Source organism: Cebidichthys violaceus, unplaced genomic scaffold (assembly GCF_023349555.1).
Source record: "Cebidichthys violaceus isolate CVI_PGR_0920_01 unplaced genomic scaffold, fCebVio1.0.p SCAF_161, whole genome shotgun sequence".
NCBI classification, from domain to species: domain Eukaryota; kingdom Metazoa; phylum Chordata; class Actinopteri; order Perciformes; family Stichaeidae; genus Cebidichthys; species Cebidichthys violaceus.
Window position 1 is genome coordinate 168268 of NW_027176331.1, and position 12223 is coordinate 180490.

A 12223-nucleotide genomic window follows, 5' to 3' on the forward strand; every position below is an offset into this window, starting at 1 on the left:
TGTGTGTGTGTGTATGTGTTTGAGGATTTGTGTGTGTGTGTTTGAGGGTGTGTACATTTAATTAATAATATTTGACTATTAGGACACAGTCACACATACATTTTTGGGAAGTTGCAAAACCCAAAGTATTGAATTAATAAATACGTTAAATGGAGAAAAGCCCTTTTTTAGATGTTAATCTTCCTTTCTGGATAAATAATGTTGAAAAAATGGTTTAAGAACAAATTCCTGCAAATCCCATCAGCCTCAGCTGTACTTTGTACATTTGTAGTTAACATGTTGAACATGGTATCTGCTAAACATCTGCATGTTGAAGGAATAGAATTATATTTTACTTGTTGTCAACAAATCCCATGAAAAGACCAAACCTTCTAGTCCTTCTCTCAATACTGTCTGACTTCCTGTGTCTCTCAGCTCCAAGCTCATTGGTTCTGACTGAAGACACACATCTTTAAAAAACTGCTCACAAATGTAAAGTTTAAATAGAAAAATAAGTCTCAGCAATAAAACTACTAACAGCACAGTACTTATTCTTCAACCTTATCATTGTGAGCATGTTAGCATGCTAACTTTGAGCAGTCAGCTCAAAGCTAGCATGTTAGCATGCTAACTTTGAGCCTCAGGGAGCACGCTCACAGTTCCAACATGTCAATCTGTTGTCGTGTGTCTCGTCCACCAGGAGGACCTGAGGGGAACCTGCCAGAGGATCGCTGAGGCGGTGCTCGGCAGAGACGACGACTGGAAGATGGGAAAGACCAAGATCTTCCTCAAGGTACGACTGATGAACGATAAGATGAAGTGCAGCCTGGAGGGAAATAGAGTACATGAAAATCCAAATCACTCCGCTGTATCGGTGTGGTTTGAGTAAATCTTTACGGATTCATGACGCCGACACCAACATACCAGCAGCAGACTCTGACCCTAACACCTGCATGGGGCAGCAGTTGTGGCGTTTAGGTACCAGGTAATATTTTTCCATCGTCTACCGTCCACTTCTGGTTAGCGTGTTCCAGCCGTAAAGCCACGGTATCTTGGTCTTTGCCAACCAGAGGTGAACCTTTGGGTGCTTCTATGCATTGAGTTGCTGCCACATGATTGTCTCTTAGCATGAATCAGCAGGTGTAGCTCGTGAAGCGTCTGCTGAGCGCTTCACATCATCACCTCAGCCAGGCCTGGGTAGAGGTTATGCGTTCGGTTGTGTGTCCGTGCTTCCGTGACTGTGAGTGAGCGTGCACCTCTGCGTCTGTCCGTGGCTGATCTCGCACTCTGTTGCAATGTAAACTGCATCATATTTTGGGTGAGCAGTTATGGCTGTATGCTCAAGGACCAGCAGTTTTATGCTGCCTGCTCTTAACAGGCCCCAGGCCGGTAGGTGCATCACAAGCTGCTCTTCTGAGGGCAGTGTTCTAGCTGATTAAGTTGTTTCTCTAAGCGTTATACATACAATATACTCATTACACATTGTGTGTGTTTCTGTTTCCTGCTGTGTGTGTGTGTGTGTGTGTGTGTGTGTGTGTGTTTTGGACAGATGTTGTCCAGAGGTCACTGGTACACACACATCCGTTAGCCAGTTGCCACGGTGACACTTCTTTCCCCAGAGGTCAAATGTAAACATCAGCTGATGATGATTTAGGCTCAGCAGTTTGTTTTCACAGAGTGTGATTCTGATCGAGCGATGACGTTTACACGTTTACACACCATTACACAGCTTTAGGTGTACGGAGCAGTGTTCATCAAAGTCACACAACAGCACAAACTAACCAGGCGAGATTGCGGAACACCAACAACTCCTGTTCTGTAATGTGAAGTTACTGTTTTTGTCAAAGGAGTCGGGTGGCTTTGGAGAGAGCATGACTTCAGTTTCACATTAGAAAGGTCTGTCAAGACTAGACTAGACTGTAAAGAGTCAGCGTTGTTTTAAAGACTGAATGTTATGTAGATAACAATAGATTCACATTTAAAAACTGGTAAAACAGGAACTACCTGCTATTGTTCTATTATATAGTACTATTGGTATTTACATTGTTCCTCAGCGGTTAGCGAAATAGTCCAAATCTTAAAAGCTGAAACCATGTTTTCTGAGATCCAGTATTAAAATGCAGCAGGTGATTTGTCTTCTACGGCTCCAGTTAGAGGAGACTGGAGGACACTTTTCTGCGTTGTGTTTGAAGTTGATCATTCAGGTCTATTTTCACACACATGTCTCGGCTCCTCCGGGTTTAAGGCTAATCTCTATCAGCCTTACCGCTCAGCTGGACAGGAAGCAGAACAGGAAGTAGAAAGTGCAGGGGGGTTTAAGGCAGGGCAGTACCCACACTTCCTCCTGCAGGACGGATGGACAGATCACAGGAGGAGGAGACAGAAGAAGTTTATGGTCTGTTAGGTGTGGAAAGCTGTCAGATCAAAGCATGTTGGGGGAAAAGTGCTGACTACAGCGTTTACTGTGTCCTGACTTCAGAATGACAAACAAATCACTGTCAACAATTTGGGAAGACGGATATATTTAGCTATTGATAGTGGAGTAACTCTGGGGGGGGGGGCAATACTAGACTGAAATATCTCAGCAACTATTGGATGGATGACTATGATGTTGTGAACAGACGTTTATGGTTTCTAGAGGCTGAAGACTTAAGACTCTGGTGACCTCCAGTTATTTCTCAGTGGAATGACGTTAACTATCTAGTTATATAATTAGGCATTTGTCTGATTGAATTGTGAAACAGAAGCGCAGTATTGTTGAGAATAGCTGTGGATGCTCAGTGATAATCTTTGCTGTGTTGTTTGTTGTCTACGCTTATTGTCTCTTAAATATCCACAGTTTGAACCTCTGGTTTCTGCACACAGGGTTAAAAACGTTGATTTTCTGTGGATACAATGTGATTTTATAAGAGTTCTCTCTCCGGTTGTGTAGGATCACCACGACATGCTGCTGGAGATCGAGAGGGACAAGGCCATCACAGACAAGGTCATCCTCATCCAGAAGGTGGTTCGAGGTTTCAAGGACAGGTAGGCCTTAAAAAACCTGGATCCAGTCTGGTGAACTTTTTGGATGAAACTGTAGTTTGAGCCAGGCTTGCGTGTCACTCTCTAAAACCCCCGATCACACTTTGATGAATGCAGCTTTTGTTTTTTTGGGTGATAAAATATTTTGTCAGAAGTGGTATCTGATTGTTCATTTCCTGTCGTCAGATCTAACTTCCTGAAGATGAGGAAGTCGGCCGTGTGGATCCAGAAGACGTGGAGAGGGTACCAGTGTCGGAAGAACTACGGAGCTGTGAGGACCCACACACATCAGTTCATCGTGATAGTGTTCTATGATGCAGCTCAGCTCGAGTAATTCATTATTATCAGAAAAACAAATCTTTCTTCTTCTTCTTCTTCGTTGTTCCTGTGCTCCCTTCAGATGCGAGCGGGCTTCTCTCGCCTCCAGGCTCTGGTCCGCTCCAGGAAGCTGTGTGCGTCGTACAACGTAGCGCGTCAGCGGATCACGGGCTTCCAGGGCCGCTGCCGGGGCTTCTTGGTGCGCCGGGCGTTCAGACACCGACTGTGGGCCATCATCACCGTCCAGGCCTACACCAGGGGCATGATCGCTCGCCGGCTGTACAAGAGGCTGAAGGGAGAGGTAGACACACACACACACACACACACACACACACACACACACACACACACATGCACAGTAGTGGATTTGGGTCAAGCATGCAGTTTGTGCAGAAATCCAAGCGCAAGCAAGGAATATCTGAGTGCAGGGACAGGGTTAGTGAAATCAATGAGTCATGCTCTCAGATTGAAAGGACACGCTCTTGAATAAAGATAGGAAAGCTTCAGTGTTCCTCTCTCTGCTCTGCTGTGTGCAGAGAGAGGGCAGACTCTGCTTCCTGCAGGGTTGTGTCGAGGTGTGACTGTGTTTATTTGTGCTTTAGAAACGAAACCTCTGTGAAACATAAAATAACAAACCCTTTTATTCTTCTGATTCACTGCTTTGTTCGTGCCAATGCAGCTCCCTCTCCTCATTCACCCTCTAGCTCGCTCACCTGATGAGCTGATGAGGATGGGAACTTTGAATGCTAGCTTTCATTTTATTTAGATTTCACTTAATTGCTTGGTTCAAGCCCTTAAGTTAATGCTATCCCTGACACTTTGCTGTTGACTTGAATCCATCACAGTTTAAATCAGATTTTTAACTGAGATTGTTGTTTTGGTATGTAGTCGTTCTTTTCTGACTCCCCCCCCCCCCCCCCCTCAGTACCGCAGGAGGCTGGAGGCGGAGAAGATGCGTCTGGCTGAAGAGACCAAACTGAGGAATCAGATGTCAGCGAAGCGAGCGAAGGCCGAGGCTGAGCGCAAACACCAGGTGAGTTCAACAAAGACCTCATTGAAGACATTTTAAAAACATCCTTTAATGTTCTTCTTTAAATGGATCAGAATGCATCATTCAAGTTTATGATATCTTATAGTAACATATAGCACACCCACCAGTGTTCAACAGATGTTCGGACAACATTTCTGTATTTTAATTTCTCACATGCTTGTGTTTCCTGCTTTTTCATATCTTTATGCATATCTTTTTAATAAATACTAAATAGTATTACTGATGTTTTTTCTTCGGTACAGATTGATCCGGTTACCTACAGTAGGTGCATGTGACCACACTGACTGTGAACTTTTTGAAGACTTTAGCTTTACCTCCTCCTGTTTTGAGCTGTGCATCGCTCCAGCAGAGGAAACCAAGTGGCCCAGCGTGTGAAATAGAGTGCAGATGCTTCCAGATATTATTGTTAATATTACTCTGTGGTTTTCCTAGGAGCGTCTGGCTCATCTGGCCAAAGAGGACGCCGAGCGGGAGAAGAAGGAGAAGGAGGAGGCCCGGAGGAAGAAGGAGATGGTGGAGCAGATGGAGAAGGCCCGTTTGGAGCCCGTCAACGACTCCGACATGGTGGACAAAATGTTCGGCTTCCTGGGGACGACGAGCTCTTTCCCGGGCCAGGAGGGACAGGCCCCCGCCGGCTTTGAGGTGAGTCGACAAAAGGTTGTATTGTCAGCACGATTACATACATATATATTTATATATTATACACATACATGTGTATAAAATAGTGGAAAGAGGAATCTTACAATTATGGATAATTGTAGATAAGTGCAGGTCCTTTAAAATAAATATCTCTAATAAATTACCTCTTTAAGTTATTTAAATACCCCTCAGATGTTTTGTGATGAAAATTCATTGTGATGACTCATTTTGTTTCCTTGTGCAGTTTAGAAATGTCCCTTTTCAGTCAGATTTAAACTTGTTAAATAGATAACAAATAATACATTAATAACAACAATGTTTGGACAGTGTATTTATTCTTAAAAAATAATTCTAGGTTATTTGAAAGTGGGAGAATTTACCCCAAATAGTTTAGGGGGAATGAAATGGAATTAATAACTTACTGCATTAACAGGTTAATTACGTTATTGTGATATTGTCTGAGAGGTCATCACTTAAGAGAAGACAGACGCCAAAGTTTCAGTCTGGAGAGTCTCACCTGAAGCTCCTGTCTCCTCTGCAGGACCTGGAGCGGACCCACCGGGAGCTGGAGGAGGAGGATCTGGACGAGGCTCTTCCTCTGCCTGAGGACGACGAAGAGGAGGATCTGTCGGAGTACAAGTTCGCCAAGTACGCCGCCACCTACTTCCAGGGCACCACCACGCACACCTACGTCCGACGGCCTCTCAAACAGCCTCTGCTGTTCCACGACGACGAGGGAGACCAACTGGTAGGTCACCTTTGACCCCTGACCCCACGGCAGATTAACCGGTTCATACAGCTGTGCAGATATTTACTGTCTGTCTGAAACAGCTTGTGTCTGGCGGACAAGTCATTTTTTTAAACATGTCCCCAGCTGTAAAAAATAAACAAACAACATTAAGATGAATCATGTTTTCAGCTTTGTGACGATGCATCTTTTTCAGTTGATCCAAAAGGCTTTTTAAATAGTTTCCTTTGCTTAAGAAGCAGGAGAATGTCCTCAACTCAAGATAAGAACTCATCTGGCAAACTTGAATGAATAAAAATGTGTCCTCCGTGTCCCGGGCCCAGGCTGCTCTGGCGGTGTGGATCACAGTGCTGAGGTTCATGGGAGATCTGCCGGAGCCCAAGTACCACACGGCCATCAGCGACGGCAGCGAGAAGATCCCCGTCATGACCAAAATCTACGAGACGCTGGGGAAGAAGACCTACAAGAGAGAGCTGCAGGCGCTGCAGGGGGAGGGAGAGGTAAGGGGGAGGAGAGGTCAGGGGGAGGAGAGGTGAGGGGGAGGAGAGGTCAGGGGGAGGAGAGGTAACAGGGAGGGAGAGGTCAGGGGGAGGAGAGGTCAGGGGGAGGAGAGGTGAGGGGGAGGAGAGGTCAGGGGGAGGAGAGGTAAGGGGGAGGAGAGGTCAGGGGGAGGAGAGGTGAAGGGGAGGAGAGGTCAGGGGGAGGAGAGGTCAGGGGGAGGAGAGGTAAGGGGGAGGAGAGGTCAGGGGGAGGAGAGGTAACAGGGAGGGAGAGGTCAGGGGGAGGAGAGGTGAAGGGGAGGAGAGGTCAGGGGGAGGAGAGGTGAAGGGGAGGAGAGGTCAGGGGGAGGAGAGGTGAGGGGGAGGAGAGGTCAGGGGGAGGAGAGGTGAGGGGGAGGAGAGGTAAGGGGGAGGAGAGGTCAGGGGGAGGAGAGGTAAGGGGGAGGAGAGGTCAGGGGGAAGAGAGGTGAGGGGGAGGAGAGGTCAGGGGGAAGAGAGGTGAGGGGGAGGAGAGGTCAGGGGGAGGAGAGGTGAGGGGGAGGAGAGGTCAGGGGGAGGAGAGGTGAGGGGGAGGAGAGGTAAGGGGGGAGGAGAGGTGTGATGAGCTGCTGTTAGCTCATCAGACATGTTTCCTACATCCCATAATAAGTGAAGTACACCCACAGTATATGTTCATCTTGTCCGTGTTTAAAATTGTACATATGCTTTTAAATAAGTTAAAACTTTACATTATGGTGCAGGTCATTCATCAACCTTAACCTTATGATTAACTGATGATTAATGCTCAAACAGGTTTAGATATTCTCTTTAGACCGTTTTTGAATGGATCTTACAAAGCTCCAGATGAAGGATTCACCCGTTCACTTCAGGAAGTTTCTTTGTAGCTTTGTACTTCATGTCAACCCTCTTCACTTCTTCACTCGCTCAAACTAACTTCTTCTCTTCATCTGATGCGTTGGGATGTTAAAAAGGTCTTCCATGAGTTTCACCTAAAATAAGAACACAAACAGGAGAAACATCTCGCCAAACTGAATAAACCTGCAAGAAAGTTGTACCGGAGAACATCAGACCTGTGAATTTTAGTGTAATCCTCTTGTCCTCTTGTCAAATGAAAGCGTTGACTGGCCCTCTGTTCGTTAGTGTCATGAGAGCGTCTCTGATCTCTGATCTGTTTCCTGTCTCGTTCGGCCCTCAGACGCCTCACGCCGACAGCCACAAGAAGAACAGTGTCCGACACAAGCTGGTGTCCCTCACCCTGAAGAAGAAGTCCAAGATCACTGAGGAGGTGAGAGAGACTATATAAGGGACTACCTCTCTGGAGGATTCATCTCTAGGTTCATGCTGCACAAGTAGAACAGTCACAGTCGATGCGTTTCAGGTCACCAAGCGCCTTAACGACGGTGAGCACGGCCTCCACGGCAACAGCATGCTGGAGGACCGGCCAACATCCAACCTGGAGAAACTTCACTTCATCATCGGCAACGGGATCCTGAGACCAGGACTAAGGTACATACACACACACACACACACACACACGTCATCATGAGGCTGAGGTTTTCATAAAACAACATGAATATCACATGAAGCCATTAAATGCATCAAGACATCAAAGAATGATGTGTAGCCTGAATATAACGTGTGCATCTATGAAACCCACAAGATAAGAAGAAGAACAGACGATTCACATCTCTATTCATCCAGATGTGAACGCTTCTTCATCACAAATTTAAATTTAAGAGAGAGCTCAGGAGACAAGTTATGGCTTATAATCACTTCCATCTTCTATTTCTGAACTTGTCAGTTTGTCATTGGATTATAACTGTGTGTGTGTGTGTGTGTGTGTGTGTGTGTGTGTGTGTGTGTGTGTGTGTGTGTGTGTGTGCCTGTGCGTGTGTGTATATGTGTTAGGGACGAGATCTACTGTCAGATCAGCAAACAGCTGAGTCAGAACCCGTCCAAGAGTTCTCACGCTCGCGGCTGGATCCTCATCTCTCTGTGTGTCGGCTGCTTCGCCCCTTCAGACAAGTTTGTCAAGGTCAGGACATTATTATGTTATAGGACAAGTTTGTCAAGGTCAGGACATTATTATGTTATAGGACAAGTTTGTCAAGGTCAGGACATTATTATGTTATAGGACAAGTTTGTCAAGGTCAGGACATTATTACATTATAGGACAAGTTTGTCAAGGTCAGGACAGTACATTATAGGACAAGTTTGTCAAGGTCAGGACATTATTATGTTATAGGACAAGTTTGTCAAGGTCAGGACATTATTACATTATAGGACAAGTTTGTCAAGGTCAGGACAGTACATTATAGGACAAGTTTGTCAAGGTCAGGACATTAGTACATTATAGGACAAGTTTGTCAAGGTCAGGACATTAGTACATTATAGGACAAGTTTGTCAAGGTCAGGACATTAGTACATTATAGGACAAGTTTGTCAAGGTCAGGACATTAGTACATTATAGGACAAATTTGTCAAGGTCAGGACATTATTACATTATAGGACAAGTTTGTCAAGGTCAGGACATTAGTACATTATAGGACAAGTTTGTCAAGGTCAGGACATTAGTACATTATAGGACAAGTTATTTCAATCATCTGTTCAACTGAAACATGCAGGAGGACGTCTTAAAGTACATATGAACATATAAGTTCACATATAAGTTCATATATAAGTTCACATATAAATTCACATATAAGTTCATTTATAAGTTCATATATAAGTTCACATATAAGTTTATTTATAAGTTCACATATAAGTTCACATATAAATTCACATATAAGTTCATTTATAAGTTCACATATAAGTTCACATATAAATTCACATATAAGTTCATATATGAGTTCACATATAAGTTCACATATAAATTCACATATAAGTTCATTTATAAGTTCATATATAAGTTCACATATAAGTTCATTTATAAGTTCATATATAAGTTCACATATAAGTTCACATATAAGTTAATATATAAGTTCTCATATAAGTTCACATATAAATTCACATATAAGTTCATATATAAGTTCACATATAAGTTCATATATAAGTTCACAAATAAGTTCACATATAAGTTCATATATAAGTTCACATATAAGTTCACATATAAGTTCATATATAAGTTCACATATAAGTTCACATATAAGTTCATATATAAGTTCATATATAAGTTCACATATAAGTTAATATATAAGTTCTCATATAAGTTCACATATAAATTCACATATAAGTTCATATATAAGTTCACATATAAGTTCATATATAAGTTCACAAATAAGTTCACATATAAGTTCATATATAAGTTCACATATAAGTTCACATATAAGTTCATATATAAGTTCATATATAAGTTAATATATAAGTTCTCATATAAGTTCACATATAAGTTCATATATAAGTTCATATATAAGTTAATATATAGGTTCTCATATAAGTTCACATTCCACAGTGGTTTGTTTTCTGAATTGATCCTCTACATGTACACATACAGTAAGAGGTTTCTGTCTCTGTGTGAGAAAGCTAATACGTTTAAATTTGCGTACAACCCGATCGATTATCAGTTATTGTTGCTTATTATTTTTCTTATATTGCCCTCTGGATGCTGCCTCAGGGATTTACTCACTTCTTGTTTTGCACTTCTACCTTCAGTACCTGAGGAACTTCATCAACAGCGGGCCGCCGGGTTACGCTCCGTACTGTGAGGAGAGACTGAGACGAACGTTTGTCAACGGGACGAGGACTCAGCCTCCCTCCTGGCTGGAGCTGCAGGTACACACACACACACACACACACACACACACACACACACACACACACACACACACACACACACACACACACACACACACACACACAGAGAGATGGGATTGGTGGAAGAACAAAGATCATGGGAATGTTTTTTAAATTTGATTTAATGTTCCTTCGTTTAAAATTAGAAGGCTTTTTTCTCTGAATGCGTCAGTGTTATAAATCATCACAGTGTTCTTCCACAACCTTCAACGTTAAATCATTCAATCCTGTTTATATTTGAAGAGATATGCAGTTTACAGCTTTCCAATCAATGGTGATACACTTGAAATTTCTCACACACACACACACACACACACACACACACACACACACACACACACACACACACACACATACACATCTTAAACATGTATAAAATCTTGTGCACAAGAGATCAACTTTTTGGCTTTATGGTTTTTAACACTGTGACTAAACATGCTAGGTTTCATATTGTGTTTAGGTTGACTAAAGCAGACATCAAGTATAGTATATAAAGTACATGAATAAGAGGTACATAAAGTAAAAGAATAAGAGGTACATAAAGTACATGGCAGTGTAAGAAGTGAATCATTATTTGATGTAAGGCAGTGGAGAGCAGTGTGCAGACAGTCTGAGAGAAAAGTTCATGACATGCATTGTAGTCTCACTACTTCTGCAATTAAATAATGTACTTGATTTAATATTAATACAATTTGCAATAAATAAACACAATATTGTGTGAGACAGAGGGAAGTGTGGTAAAGAAGATGACTCAGACAAAGGAACCGTTAATGTGACGCGTGAGCAGAACGCAGTGATCTGTTGGTAACAGACTCTCAGGAGGTCTGTGAGTCGAGAGCGAGGATGTGAAGTGATTTCAACTCAGCTTAAGTTCTGAGATCTCTCTCCAGGCCACTAAGTCCAAGAAGCCCATCATGCTGCCGGTGACGTTCATGGACGGTACCACCAAAACACTGCTGACGGACTCCGCCACCACGGCCAAGGAGCTCTGCAACGCCCTGTCTGACAAAATCAACCTGCAGGACCGCTTCGGGTTCTCTCTCTATATCGCACTGTTTGACAAGGTGGGCACACACACACACAAACACACACACACACACACACACACACACACACACACACACACACATACACACACACACACACACACACACATGAGGACCATCATTGGCACTGAGGAGCCCCTAACCCTTAAAGCCTCCAACAGTCCTCTGATGAGAGTGGAACGTTTCTCTGTGCTTACCTTAAATCTGAGAGGAACAGCTGGACGTACCGGATCACAACCAGTCTGCAGTCGATCCAGTTCAACATGCACTTTACTCCAGTGGGACGTGACGTTGAACCTCGACCTGAGGTTTTTTTGCGTTGTTGCGAAAGGAATGCGTTCTCCTCTTGTACTTGGTCAAGTATTCCTGAGCCACTTCTGTGTGAAACTCAAGGAACAGCATGAAGCTCTTTCTTGGTGTACCACGTTCACGGTTGTCTTGATGTTACAGTAGCCAGATGTTGGCTAGAGCGACATCAGGGAAGTGCATCAGCATCCGAATGTTCTACTTCTTGCCTACGCCTCTCTTTAAACAATTTGCCTCTTGCACCACCTTTATTGTGTTTGTACAAAGTTTCTAAATTAATATGAACTGTGCCAGCATACCATCATTTTACCATCATATATTCCCTAAAGTAAAAATAACTTTCTCTTTAAAAAGGTGTCCTTGTAGGAACTATTTTCTGTCAAACATACTTCCTGAATAGAACTGCTACCTGGATGGGGATTAAAAGGTCTTTGGACATTGTTACTTTCTCTGTGGAGTGACTGAGTGCTCCATCACCAGGTCATTGGTTTGAAGATCTCGTCAGAGAGCAGTGAACCTGTCCTTTAAATCTGCAGCAGATGCAGAATGTGCATGATCGTGCTTTTAAAATGATATTTTCAGGCTGTAGTGTGCAAACGAGAACTCGAGGATTCAAGCATCATTTATTGTCATTCTGCAACTCAGTGTTACATTACATTACATTACATTACAGTCATTTAGCAGACGCTTTTATCCAAAGCGACTTACAATAAGTGCATTCAACATTGGTAATCAAAAGAACTACTAGTCACCAGAAGTCATAAGTACATTTCCTTTTCCAAACAAGCATCTAAGAGCATGAAGCCAAAGTACAGTGCAG

At 43.1% G+C, this 12223-nt stretch overlaps 1 protein-coding gene across 1 annotated transcript in view; it reads left to right on the forward strand.

Annotated features, from left to right (window-relative positions):
• myo7aa (myosin VIIAa) overlaps nt 1-12223 on the forward strand; it is an 80073-nt gene that overhangs the window by 35707 nt on the left and 32143 nt on the right. The window contains exons 21-33 of the mRNA XM_068711562.1: nt 680-772; nt 2912-3006; nt 3190-3274; nt 3404-3622; nt 4247-4354; nt 4805-5014; nt 5553-5759; nt 6083-6259; nt 7455-7544; nt 7638-7765; nt 8168-8294; nt 9911-10030; nt 10942-11115. Of these exons, the coding sequence (XP_068567663.1) occupies nt 680-772; nt 2912-3006; nt 3190-3274; nt 3404-3622; nt 4247-4354; nt 4805-5014; nt 5553-5759; nt 6083-6259; nt 7455-7544; nt 7638-7765; nt 8168-8294; nt 9911-10030; nt 10942-11115 (1833 nt within the window). The remainder of the gene's footprint in view (nt 1-679; nt 773-2911; nt 3007-3189; nt 3275-3403; nt 3623-4246; nt 4355-4804; nt 5015-5552; nt 5760-6082; nt 6260-7454; nt 7545-7637; nt 7766-8167; nt 8295-9910; nt 10031-10941; nt 11116-12223) is intronic.